The 11,873-nt window shown below is 31.5% G+C and overlaps 2 protein-coding genes across 2 annotated transcripts; one reads left to right on the top strand and one right to left on the bottom strand.

Annotated features, from left to right (window-relative positions):
* Window positions 1-253: 253 nt before the first annotated feature.
* On the top strand, window positions 254-4,253 carry LOC123270315 (protein SYS1 homolog). The gene is made up of 2 exons (XM_044736319.1): window positions 254-299; window positions 3,573-4,253. The coding sequence occupies exon 2, from the start codon at window positions 3,672-3,674 to the stop codon at window positions 4,152-4,154; it is 483 nt and encodes a 160-aa protein (XP_044592254.1). The 5' UTR covers window positions 254-299; window positions 3,573-3,671; the 3' UTR covers window positions 4,155-4,253.
* Window positions 4,254-4,313: 60 nt separating this feature from the next.
* LOC123270316 (NADH dehydrogenase [ubiquinone] iron-sulfur protein 6, mitochondrial) lies at window positions 4,314-7,060 on the bottom strand. The gene is made up of 3 exons (XM_044736320.1): window positions 6,893-7,060; window positions 6,604-6,780; window positions 4,314-4,421 (listed from the first exon to the last, which is right to left on the bottom strand). The coding sequence occupies exons 1-3, from the start codon at window positions 7,025-7,027 to the stop codon at window positions 4,353-4,355; spliced, it is 381 nt and encodes a 126-aa protein (XP_044592255.1). The 5' UTR covers window positions 7,028-7,060; the 3' UTR covers window positions 4,314-4,352.
* Window positions 7,061-11,873: the final 4,813 nt, after the last annotated feature.

The raw sequence follows: 11,873 nt of genomic DNA, 5'->3' as shown, positions 1-11,873 counted from the left end.
ATAAAATTATTTTTGCATATAAAATTTAAAGAAGTTAAATACTTGGTAAGTATTGATAATTAAATTAATAATTTTATTATTATTATTTTTGTTTGTAATTAATATTTTTTGTTCACAGAAATACAGAGCGCAATTGAAAAATATTGAATGATTAAAATTATCAGAAGATTTATAAAAGAGTCAATTATTTTTAATCAAGACAATAAAGCAAATGATTAAGATTAATTATTTTTGGAGTTATAAATTGATAAAATATTTTTTTAACACAAATGTTGAGAAATTTCTTATTAATTTTAAAAGTGAGTATTTAATAGTTCTATGATTCTTGATCCCCAGACAAAATATTTGATAACTATTACAAAAATGACTATGATTGAGTTCATACATCAAATACAACAAATTAAATTCAGTTGATAAATAACAACGAACACCACAAAATTAATTGGTACAAAAAAATTAATTAATAATGATAAAAATTATAATATTTTTCAATATTGCTGTCAAAATATAAAATAGAATTGGATTCAATCAATTACATAGTATAACATAAATAGTTAATCAAATTTATGTAGGTGATTCTCTTTAAGGTCGTCTTAAATCTGTACAAAATTGTCCGACCAAATTATTTTTGATTTTATTAGAAAAAAAATTAACAAGGGCTACAAAACTATCAGATTAATCATAATAAATAAACAGCCGATTTAATTTTTGCTTTTTCGATATTTGTGTATCTTTTTCCATATAACATCACAGGGGACTGTTTTTTTTATCAAATTGAGAAAAATCAAGCAAACTATTTCAATGCATTCAACTTTTCAAGTTCTCAATGAATGTTTACATTAATTAGAATAATATTAAGACTTATGGATCCAATTTTATAAATAAATTATAAATGAAAATAGTTGCCAGGGGACTGAGTTTTGAAGTGGCCCACACACATATTTCCAGCACAAACGGTGCTTTGACACTAAATAAAATGCCGATAAAGCGCTAACAGCCCTATGGTTATTAACTCAAGGCTAGTTAGATCCTTATAAACCTTACAAAAGGTAAAATAACACGCTGGATTTTTTAACTTCCCGCTAAGAAAATCGAAGATTTTCAAAAATCGAGAAGTTATTGTTTTTACCTCGTTTTGCAAAAATCGAGTTTTCATCAGATCTCGACGTTTTAAGGGGGGAAATACGTGTACGGGCTTAAAAAATTTCAATTTTTTTTTATAAATCGCTTGTAAAACTATTCAAAAATATAGATTTTTAATTTCAAGTAAAAATTGCTATTGGTTCAAAAATTATAAGCGATTTAGTAATTACTTTAATACTATTTTACATTAACTTTTTTTTCAAACGCGTTTTTCTCGAAACGAGTTTTTTCAAAACTGTGTGCAGTCTAGCTCAAAGAGTTTTAAGCCAATCATCTTACGATATGGCTTATAATCTTTTTTATACAATTGCCTTGAATATGAACCTCAATCGAAAGCGATATTTTTATTTAAACTATTTTTTTTTTTAATAAACAATGTATGAAAAAGTGGTAAAAAATCACGACTTAATTTTACAGCCCTCTAAAAAATGCAAGTTTTTACCTTTTTTTTTTGGAATTGAGGTTCATATGGAAGATACACATATAAATAAAGTAACTTTTCTGTGGCATTGCTTTCAAATAAAAATTGTGGCTTCCATACTGCACACAGACGGCTAAGTCGGATGACAACTTACGATGTGTATCAGCTGATATTTCCGCTATTTTTTAACTTATATTGTTGTTTAATACGAAAAAATACTCATAAATATATGTATAAAATAACCTGATAGTTTCAATAAGTAATATTAATTTTTTATACCTTAAAAAAATTCATGAAAATCAGCATGAAAACGGCCTTCTACAGGTATTTCCCCCCTTAAGGTCACAGGAAGCTTCCCTGACTATCCCCGCGAGGTTATCACGGTGTGTGTGTGTGTGTGTGTGTAAAAGTATGTGAACCGCTTATAACTTTTGAACGGCTTGACCGATTTCATCGCGGTTGGTGCCATTCGAAAGGGCTTGACTAAACTTGGGTTTTGATAACTATTTGGACCGATTCAGATCAATAGATTTTCAGAAATCTTCAAAAATCTGAAAAAAAATTTTCTTTCAAATGTGGTTTTTTTGGAATAACTTTTAAACGGCTTGATGGTTCAATTCCAAAAACTAATCAGCTCTTAACTTCAAAAAACCACGTCGATCGCCACCAGTCCGGTCAAAATCGGTTGATTCGTTCGAGAGATATCGTGAACGAAAGAAAACCGAAAAAAGTGTTTTTTCGGAATGACTCCGAAATTCCTAGCGCGATCAATTCAAAATTTGAGATTCTTTGTGAGGCTTAAAAAACTGCGTCGAATGCTGCCAACCGCGTGAAAATCGGTTTATTCATTCAAAAGTTATTGCGGTTTAAAAATTCAAAACATTGTGTCTTATCAAATCTCTATCAGACTTTTGAGCTCGAAGAGCTCAAAAGCATAGGAAAGCAATCTCTTTGAGCTCGGAGAGCTCATAATAACCCATAAATTGTATTTTTGAGCTCGAAGAGCTCAAAAACGTCATTGGTGCAATTTTAAGCGCCTAAGTATGGAATTAGCGGGAAGTTGCAGGGATGGCCTTCAGGGTCAACCGTTTTCCTAATTTTTTTTTTTGGCTTTGAACTTCTGGCAGGGGACTGATCTTAAAATGCCTGGGACAAACTTTGGTTTAATGAATTTAATGAAACAAATTAACTTTCGGTACTTTTTATTGAAGAAGATTGTTAGTTAACTAATTAAGTTTATAAACATTATGGACCAAATTATATATTATTGACGAATAACTTAAAATTTAATCTTAAAGTTTTAATTTTGGGACTGGGACAGCCCAGGAGACTGACATTTCGGTGGTTTACGAATTTATAGCAAAAAAACCAAAATTTATTCCATTTTAGTTTTCAATGCTCCAAATAGAAATGTTTTTTTACTTTCGTAATAAATTTTTTTTAGTAACAAAATAACAATTTTTCTAATAAAAAAATGCCTGGGACAGCAAAAAACATCCTTACAGAGAATCACCCACATATAGAATAAAAATAATATTATTATAAGTAAGAAATTTTTGAAAAACAGGATAAAACTAATAATTTTCCAATTTTAGAAAATTTTTAATTTTCTTAGCGGGAAATTAAAAAAATTATACGCCCTTTTGGTTTTAGATCACTAAATTTTTAGTGTTTTGAAGCTAAAAGGGCGTATAACTTGAGACATACACCCTTTTGGCTTAGGAAAATTTCCTTTTTATTTTTAGACTTAGAACATGTTTACAAAACGATTGGCACCAAAAAAAAATTATACACCTTTTGGCATTTGGCACGCAAAATATAAAAAAATCCTGATTATTATAAATGTAAAATGGTAACAGTTTTGTAAAACACTAAATACGGTGATACAAATAAAATTATATTCTTCTTCTATAAGAAAATTCTTTTATCATTTTCAAAAAAATATAAAAAAAATTTTTTTTTGTAAGTGACAAACCAATCAACTTATCTAATATAAAATAATTTTCAGATCCAAGAAAAATAACTTTATGACAACTACTGAAGAACATGAAGTTGGGCTACTAACCACTTGATTAAAAAAAAAATAATACTAATAATAATAATAAAAATGAATAATTTAACGGGCCAGTTCCGTAAAACAACATGGGATCCAATTCTGATAATCGCACAAATAATTGCCGTACAAACAGTAATGTATTTTTTCCTCGGCGTATGGATATGGATATTAACCACATTATTAGGAGAGACCAAGTCTCTGGACTATGCATTTCAATACAAAGAAATCCACGTGCGTGATCACGGTGGAAGATTAGTTATCGCTGTATTTATAATAAATTCTTTAATCGGATCATTAGCACTTTGGTGGCTGGTACAGAAAACGAAGCAATGCTTGGACTTTGCTTGCACAGCTCACTTGATCCATTTACTATTTTGTTGGATTTATAATTCCAGCTTTCCTACTACCTTCAGCTGGTGGTGTCTCAATATTGTTTCGACGACAATTATGTGCGTCTGTGGTGAATTTTTGTGTATGAAAACAGAGTTTAAAGCCATACCCCTGGGTATGAATAGTCAAAAAACAGCCTTGTAATTACTTATTATTTAAAATGCTTTTTTATTTTTTAAATGTTATTTATTTAATGCTAATTAATCTGTAAATTAAGAGTTTAATAAATTTTTATTAAATTAACTCACTTGTACATAATTTATCTATATTTTATTTATTTTTTTTTTTTACTAGGTAGTTTACTCAGCTTGGATTATTTTTATTTTATTTACACGGGATTAATTAGTGATGGTGGTCTTCTTTGTAGAATCTTAAGCCGCAGTAGCCACATGCGTGATTTCCAGGTTTATCCTAAAGAATTATTTTTATTGATTACATTTTTCAGAATTTATCTAGAGTAATATAATTATTTTTTAAATATTATAATTATAATTTTAAAAGCGGGAAGTGTAAGAAAATTTTTGGAGTTTTTAAGATGTATTAATTGTGATAAAAAACATTTTTTTTTTTAATTGTATTACTTGTAATTGTTAATGTTTGTTTTTTATTTTGAAATGTAGAATTTTTCCATACTAAATTTTTTTTTTGACAATAATTTAATTTAAATAAAAATTGATACTAAAATTAAAAGACATCTGATAATTTTTTTTTTAAAAATAAACTAGCAGTCACTACGTGACTGCTGTGAATGTGTACTATACAGAATTAAAATTTTGGTTAATTAAATAATGACTTATGTTAAATTGCACTTTACTTTCTTAAATATTGACGTTTTTAAAGATATAAGCTCATCCCGATGTTACACTTATCAAGAGCTTTCATTTGAGTACCCACTTGCATTTCCGATGTATTTTTCATAAATACATATATATAATATATATAAATATATAAAATATATGGAAAATTGATGTGGGTACTCAAATGAAAAGTCTCGATGAGTGTAATGTCGGAGTGAGCTTATATCTTTAAAAATATCAATATTTTACAAGATACAAGGTCATTTGTTAATTATTGATATTTTTAAAGATATAAGCTCACTCTGACATTGCACTTATCAAGACCTTTCATTTGAGTACCCACATCAATTTTTTATATATTTTATATTTATGGCATTTGTGGAATATATAAATATATAAAATATATAAAAAATTGATGTAGGTACTCAAATGAAAGGTCTCGATGAGTGTAACATCCGGATGAGCTTATATCTTTAAAAATGTCGATATTATACAAGATAATTTCTTAATTATTGATATTTTTAAAGATATAAGCTTATCCTGATGTTCCACTTATCAAGAGCTATTATTTGAGTACCCACATGGCATTTTTTATATATTTTATATATATATGGTATTTGTGGAATATATAAATATATAAAATATATCAAAAATTGATATGGGTACTTAAATGAAAGGTCTTGATGAGTGTAACTTCAGGAAGCTTATCGTTAAAAATGTCAATATTTCATAAAATACAAAGTCACTTCTTAATTTTTAATATTTTTGAAAATGCAAACTCATCCTGATGTTACACTTATCGAGACCTTTCATTTGAGTACCCACATGGCATTTTTTATATATATTATATATATGATACATGTGGAATATATAAATATATGAAAAATTGATGTGGGTACTCAAATGAAAAGTCTCGATGAGTATAACATCAGAGTGAGCTTATATCTTTAAAAATGTCAATATTTCAAAAGATACAAAGTCATTTCTTAATTATTGACATTTTTTAAGATATAAGCTCATCCTAATGTTACACTCATCGAAACCTTTCATTTGAATACCCACATGCATTTTGATATATTTTTCATATATACATATATAGAATATATATAAATATATGAAAAATTGATGTGGCTACTTAAATTTAAGGTCTTGATGAGTGTAATGTCAGGATGAGCTTATATCTTTAAAATTGTCAACAGTTGAAAAGATACAAGGTCATTTCTTAATTATTGATATTTTTAAAAATGTAAGCTCATCCCGATGTTACACTCATCAAGAGCTTTCATTTGAGTACCCTTATACATTTTGATATATTTTTCATATATACAAATATATAAATATATAAAATATATGAAAAATTGATGTGGGTACTCAAATGAAAGGTCTTGATAAGTGTAATGTTGGAGTGAGCTTATATCTTTAAAAATGTCAATAATTCACACGATACAAGTTCATTCCTTAATTATTGATATTTTTAAAGATATAAGCTCATCTTTATGTTACACTCATCAAGAGCTTTTATTTGAGTACCCACATGCATTTTGATATATTTTTCATATATACATATATATATATACATATAAAATATATGAAAAATTGATGTGGGTACTCAAATTAAAGGTCTTAATGAGTGTAATGTCAGAGTAAGCTTATATCTTTAAAAATGTCAATATTTCACGAGATTAAAGGTCATTTCTTTATTATGAATCTAAATATAGAGAGTTTTCGAATGCAGCCTATATTTTACAAACGAATCACCGAACTATATTATAACTATAGAATTATTAAAAAATTACCAAATTAATATAAACTTTAGGATGTCCTAATGGTCCACCACCTCCATCACAAGCAACAACACGATCAGGTTTGGGCTCAGGTGGAATATCATCAATTAAATTGATCGCCCAGTTTTCATTAACCTCCTTGGGTCTGTCAACAAATCGCACCAATCTTCTGTCCTCGGGATCGAATTTCTAGAATAAATATTTCTTTATTATTGTGAAAAAAAAATAAAAGGTTGGAACTGACGTAACCAAAAAAAATATCGAAATTGATTTTTTCAATAAGAAAAAAAAAATAGCTTGCCTGTTCCGTGTGAGTAATGGTGTCTTTAGGTTCCCATGAAGCATTATTACGAGTGATTACACTTGAAATAGGTAATTTTGTTTTTAAAAATTTATTAGAGTTACTCAAAAAACAACAGACTTGTTTTCCTGCCATTTTTACTCTGTTTTACTTTTCATTTATTTTCTGGTAATCTGGAACTGCGACATCTACAATTGTTTGTATTTTTAGTTGGTAAGATAGAAGTCGATAAAAAAAAAAAAAAGGTAGAGATTCAAAAATTCAAAAAATTAATTTTGAAAATTCAATACATGGCATAGAAAGAACTTAAAATAAAAAGTAATAATAATAATAATAAAAAGTAATAATAATAATAATAATAATAATAATAATAATAATAATAATAATAATAATAATAATAATAATAATAATAATAATAATAATAATAATAATAAGACTACATCAGAACCCGTAAGACTATCAACATGAACCGGAGCATGCACCCCAATTCATCAGTCGCCAGATTATACCTCTCCCGGTCGATCGGTGGGAGAGGTTTGCAGAGCTTGGAGCGGCTTCACGATCGTTTAGTCCTGGGTTTAACACACGAAGTTGTCAATTTCACTGCAGATGAGGATGACTTTCTTATGCAAATTGTTCATAAACATGAGAATGCGCATAAGGGGTCGTTCTTATATAAGGCGGCAATATATGCGGCAAGAACCCTTGGTCTTGGAGAAATAAACGCTCTTATGGAACTCCGAAAGGAGGAATTCAAGAGCGTCATCAGGAACGCCGAGGAAAAACTACTCCTAGGCAAACTGATGGACAAGTCTATGCACAGCGTGTTCTTCAAACACGTGCGTGATCATGGCTTGTCCACCCAGCTGACCTTTTCCTTCTTAAAGTCAGCTGGCCTGATGTCCGAGACTGAAGGGTTCATATTTGCCTGCCAAGATGGTGTCATTAACACTCTAGAATACCGTAGCAAGGTGCTCCAGTTGCAGCTCCCGGACACGACCTGCAGGGCGTGTAAACAACATCCGGAGACGCTTATGCACATTTTGTCAGCATGTCCTGTGCTGGCGAGAGGTGCATACATCCAGCGTCACAATGCTGCCCTGAGAGTACTGTACTACTATCTTCGTCACCGCTACGGTATTGACGTGACACCGGTGCTGCCTTATCTGCCAGGAGATATTCCCCAGGTTGTTGAGAATGACAGTTGCAAAATTTATTGGAACATGCCGTTTGCAACAACTCGGCGGATAGATCACAACAAACCTGATATTGTGCTCTTCGACAAGGCTACTCGTGACATTTATGTCATTGAGTTCTCGGCCCCGGCTGAACACAACATCTCAGCCAAAGAAGAGCACAAAAGACAGATATATCAGGATCTCCTGTTTGAAATTGGCAAACTTTACCCAGGTTACCGTGTCAAGCTCGTCGTCCTGATTGTTGGCGTCCTCGGAGGGATGAAACAGTCTTTTGTATCCTCACTTGCCAGAGTTCCAGCTTGCTCATCAAAAGCTGAATTCTTGGCGGTCAGGATGCAGAAGGCTGTCATACTAGGTTCCCTCCGTCTACTTAGGAAAATGACTTTGGCCTGCTGTGATCACTAACCGCCTTGTTGTGCGGAGTGGTCCAGCAGTAATGGATGGAGCTCAGGCTGGGCCCTCGGAGAATCGGACTCCGGGGACAACCCCCCTGAGCATTTAATAACATAATAATAATAATAATAATAATAATTATTAATTATTATCACCTTGGAAGACCCCTCGTTTGTACTCTACAACTCCGGTTATGTGCAATGCGTTTCCACTTCCAATGTGAAAACGCGTTCGCCAGAGCTGCATTGTACGCCGAATGCATTCCACTATTTCAGGATTGACCCCCAGGCATTTGAGGAGATATAAAATCAACTCATGAGAAGTTGAGTCAAATGCCTTGCGATAGTCGATCCAGGCCATTAACAGGTTGCGTTGATAGTAGATCGCATCTTGTGTGACACATCGATCAACTATCAAGTTCTCTTTGCAACCTGACAGGCCTTTTTTGCTGCCACGCTGTTCATATATCTGTTGCCATACAGGTTCTATCTCATGCAAAATACGGTTGTTTAAAATTTTTGTAAAAATTTTATAAACCGCATTCAAGCAGGTGATAGGCCTGTAATTCTTTGGGTCAGACAAGTCACCTTTTTTTGGTATCAGTACGGTTCGCCCTTCCACGAGCCAGTCTGGAATCGGTTCGTCAGCTCTAATGTACGATGTAAATATACGGGCCAGATGGAGGTGGGTAGAAGTAAACTTCTTCCACCAAAAGACATTTATGCCATCTGGTCCCGGGGCAGCCCAATTTTTGCTGCCATTTAGAGCTGAACGAACTTCATTCACACTGACTGCAGGGCTCTCTTCATCAGCATTCTGTCTACGGTGTTCCCTACAGAATGCTTTAAAGTCGTGCAGAGCTGGAGTATTGGCGTTCACGTTTGGTTGATCTCCATACAACTCAGTCCAAAAAGCTTCCACCCGCTCAGGTGTTGGATAATTCCCGGTAACATCGGTCTTTGGTGTCAGAAAGCGTGAAGGGCTGGATCGAAACAACGAGTTGTCGACCAACCGCTTCAGCCTTTTCTCTAGTGACTTTTTTGCAGTCACTAAAGCCCGCAATTTATTGAGAGACTCTTCCTTGATGACAAGAAGAGTACTCTTATTCAGTGTGTGATGACGCCACCGAAGTTCAGCAGCAATGCGCCGAATTCGGGGCGTGTATGCTCTTTGAGTTGTTTCAAACTCAATCACACACTGAATGCGGGAGACCTGTTTCCGGGATCTGTCAATTTTGAGTCCAAGTTGTGAGATGCGCTGTCTCAACCTTGCCTCGATCGAGAGACAATGTCTCTCTCTCGGAAAAGCCGAAACTGCTGCACCATACACAACCTGGCTCACAGTGAGCAGGGTGGAATCCTCCAGGATGTTTGCACGGATATACTTACTTGCCGGCCTATAAAGGGATTGTTGTCATCCAAGGAGGAACGGCGTCGCTCTTGGTGTAATTGCGCCGGAAAGGAAAGTCTATTAGACTGCCTTCTATCCGGCACAAGCGATCTTCTATTACGCCGAAGATAAGCGGCATAATTACGCAGGTGTTTAGGCGTAAAATGCTCTAGCTCCGGATGCATATCACTCCAAAGAGTGTGCATCCGGGCCATATAACCGCTCACCCCCGGCTCGCTACGTTGGTAGCACACCAAGAGGTCGACTCGTAGTTCCTCCGTCCACTTAAAGAAAGTCCTTAAAGCGCCAGGGTCGTCATCGTTCATCGGGTCCGGCGTGCTCCTCCCACCTGATGAATGGTCCTCATCCGAAAAGGACCGGTTGTGGGGAGCACTTCTGAGATTACGCCTTGTTGTAACTCAGTATTTCAATGCAGTGGGTAGTTGGCCCACTGCATCGGCTACGTCGTTCGCCTACAGACCTGGTGTTATGGTCTGCGTTTCCCGCGATGCGCCGCTTGGAGGCCACGTAGCAAGCACCGCTTATTATTATTATTATTATTATTATTATTATTATTATTATTATTATTATTATTATTATTATTACTTTATAAAAATTTGCAAGTTGTTTATTTAAAATTTTTTTAACTTCCCGCTAAGAAAATCGAAGATTTTCAAAAATCGGGAAGTTTTCTTTTTTTTTTTTCTATTTTCTTCAACCAAAAAGCTATTGTGAGAAAAATTTCCATATTTTCAGTTAAGAAATAAAATTTTCAATAATAAATTTATTGTAAAACTGAAATTATCAAACATCTAACAATTTTTTTAAATTTTTATAACAAAAAAATTGTAACACTGAAGATGATACAGAAGTTAGCCGACGTTTTTAATATTTTGATATTTTATAAATCATTTAATTAGATGAAAATTAAGTTAGCCGACATCTAAAAATTTTTAGAATTTTTTTTTATTAAAAAAAATATTACAAAAAAATAAAAAAAAAACCATCATTTGTAAAAAACTTGAAAAACTGTAAGTGCAATTATTAAAAAATATTTTTTTGTTCTAATTTAATTATTGAAAAAAAAATCAAAAAATAAAAATGTCGGCTAACTTTAGTATTCTTTTTAGTATTACAAAATATTTTTTAAAAATTGCACTTATAGTTTTCCAAGTTTTTTACAAATGAAATTTTTTTTTATTTTTTTTGTAACAATTTTTTCAATAAAAAAAAATTCTAAAAATTTTTAAATAACAACTTTTTTTAAAAAACAACTTAATTTTTGTACAAAATTATGACACTGAAGTTGACAGACAGAAATAATTTTTATAGAATTTTATAACAATAAAATTGTTGTGAAAAAAATTAAATAAAGAAATTCCACACGTAAAAATTAAAGAAAATGATCAGTAAAAATTTTTAGAAGCATTTTTAGTATTGTAATTAATTTGTTATAAAAATTTACAAAATTGACAGGCTAAGTTCAGTATCAAAAAAAATTGAGTGAAAAAATTCCACCTGCAGGTTTAAAAAAATTATGCAAATTTTTTTTTTTATAAACATAAATTTGTTATAAAAATAAAAAAAATAGTCTATTGAATTCAGGATCATAATTTCTTATTAAATTGCAAATTTTTTTTTTAAATATTTTCCAAATAAATATTTAATTATAATTATTATTAAACCAACAGTGATCGCTCAATTTTAAAACAGACTGAATAATAACTATCCTTTAATCTGAAAGTTTATAATTAATCATTATAGATTTAATTAATTAAAATAAATTAGTCAATACTGTGGATAACAATATAAATATAAATAAGTATTGAACGTCATTCCATATGTAACGATTTATAAATGGTTTTAATTCGCTCGAGCTTAAAGGTGATTACGTAAAGTACAATAAATTGCCCATTAAACACATTTTATTTATGTATATTTTTAGCATAGAAGAAAAGAAGAAAATGATTACCCAAGGGAAATTACTAATAACACTTTTA

This window comes from Cotesia glomerata, linkage group LG8 (genome assembly GCF_020080835.1).
Source record: "Cotesia glomerata isolate CgM1 linkage group LG8, MPM_Cglom_v2.3, whole genome shotgun sequence".
Taxonomy (NCBI): Eukaryota; Metazoa; Arthropoda; class Insecta; order Hymenoptera; family Braconidae; genus Cotesia; species Cotesia glomerata.
The sequence above is the reverse complement of the archived record's forward strand: the minus strand, read 5'-3'. Positions and strand labels throughout refer to the sequence as shown.

What these genes read in the sequence shown, in the direction of transcription:
- LOC123270315 (XM_044736319.1), top strand. Translation starts at nt 3,672, where the DNA reads ATGAATAATTTAACGGGCCAGTTCCGTAAAACAACATGGGATCCAATT.
- LOC123270316 (XM_044736320.1), bottom strand. Translation starts at nt 7,027, where the DNA reads ATGGCAGGAAAACAAGTCTGTTGTTTTTTGAGTAACTCTAATAAATTT. An exon ending in CCATTACTCACACGGAACAG is followed by an intron (nt 6,781 to 6,892) that starts GCAAGCTATTTT and finishes TATTTATTCTAG; the next exon opens with AAATTCGATCCCGAGGACAG. An exon ending in CTAAAGTTTATATTAATTTG is followed by an intron (nt 4,422 to 6,603) that starts GTAATTTTTTAA and finishes ATAATTCTTTAG; the next exon opens with GATAAACCTGGAAATCACGC.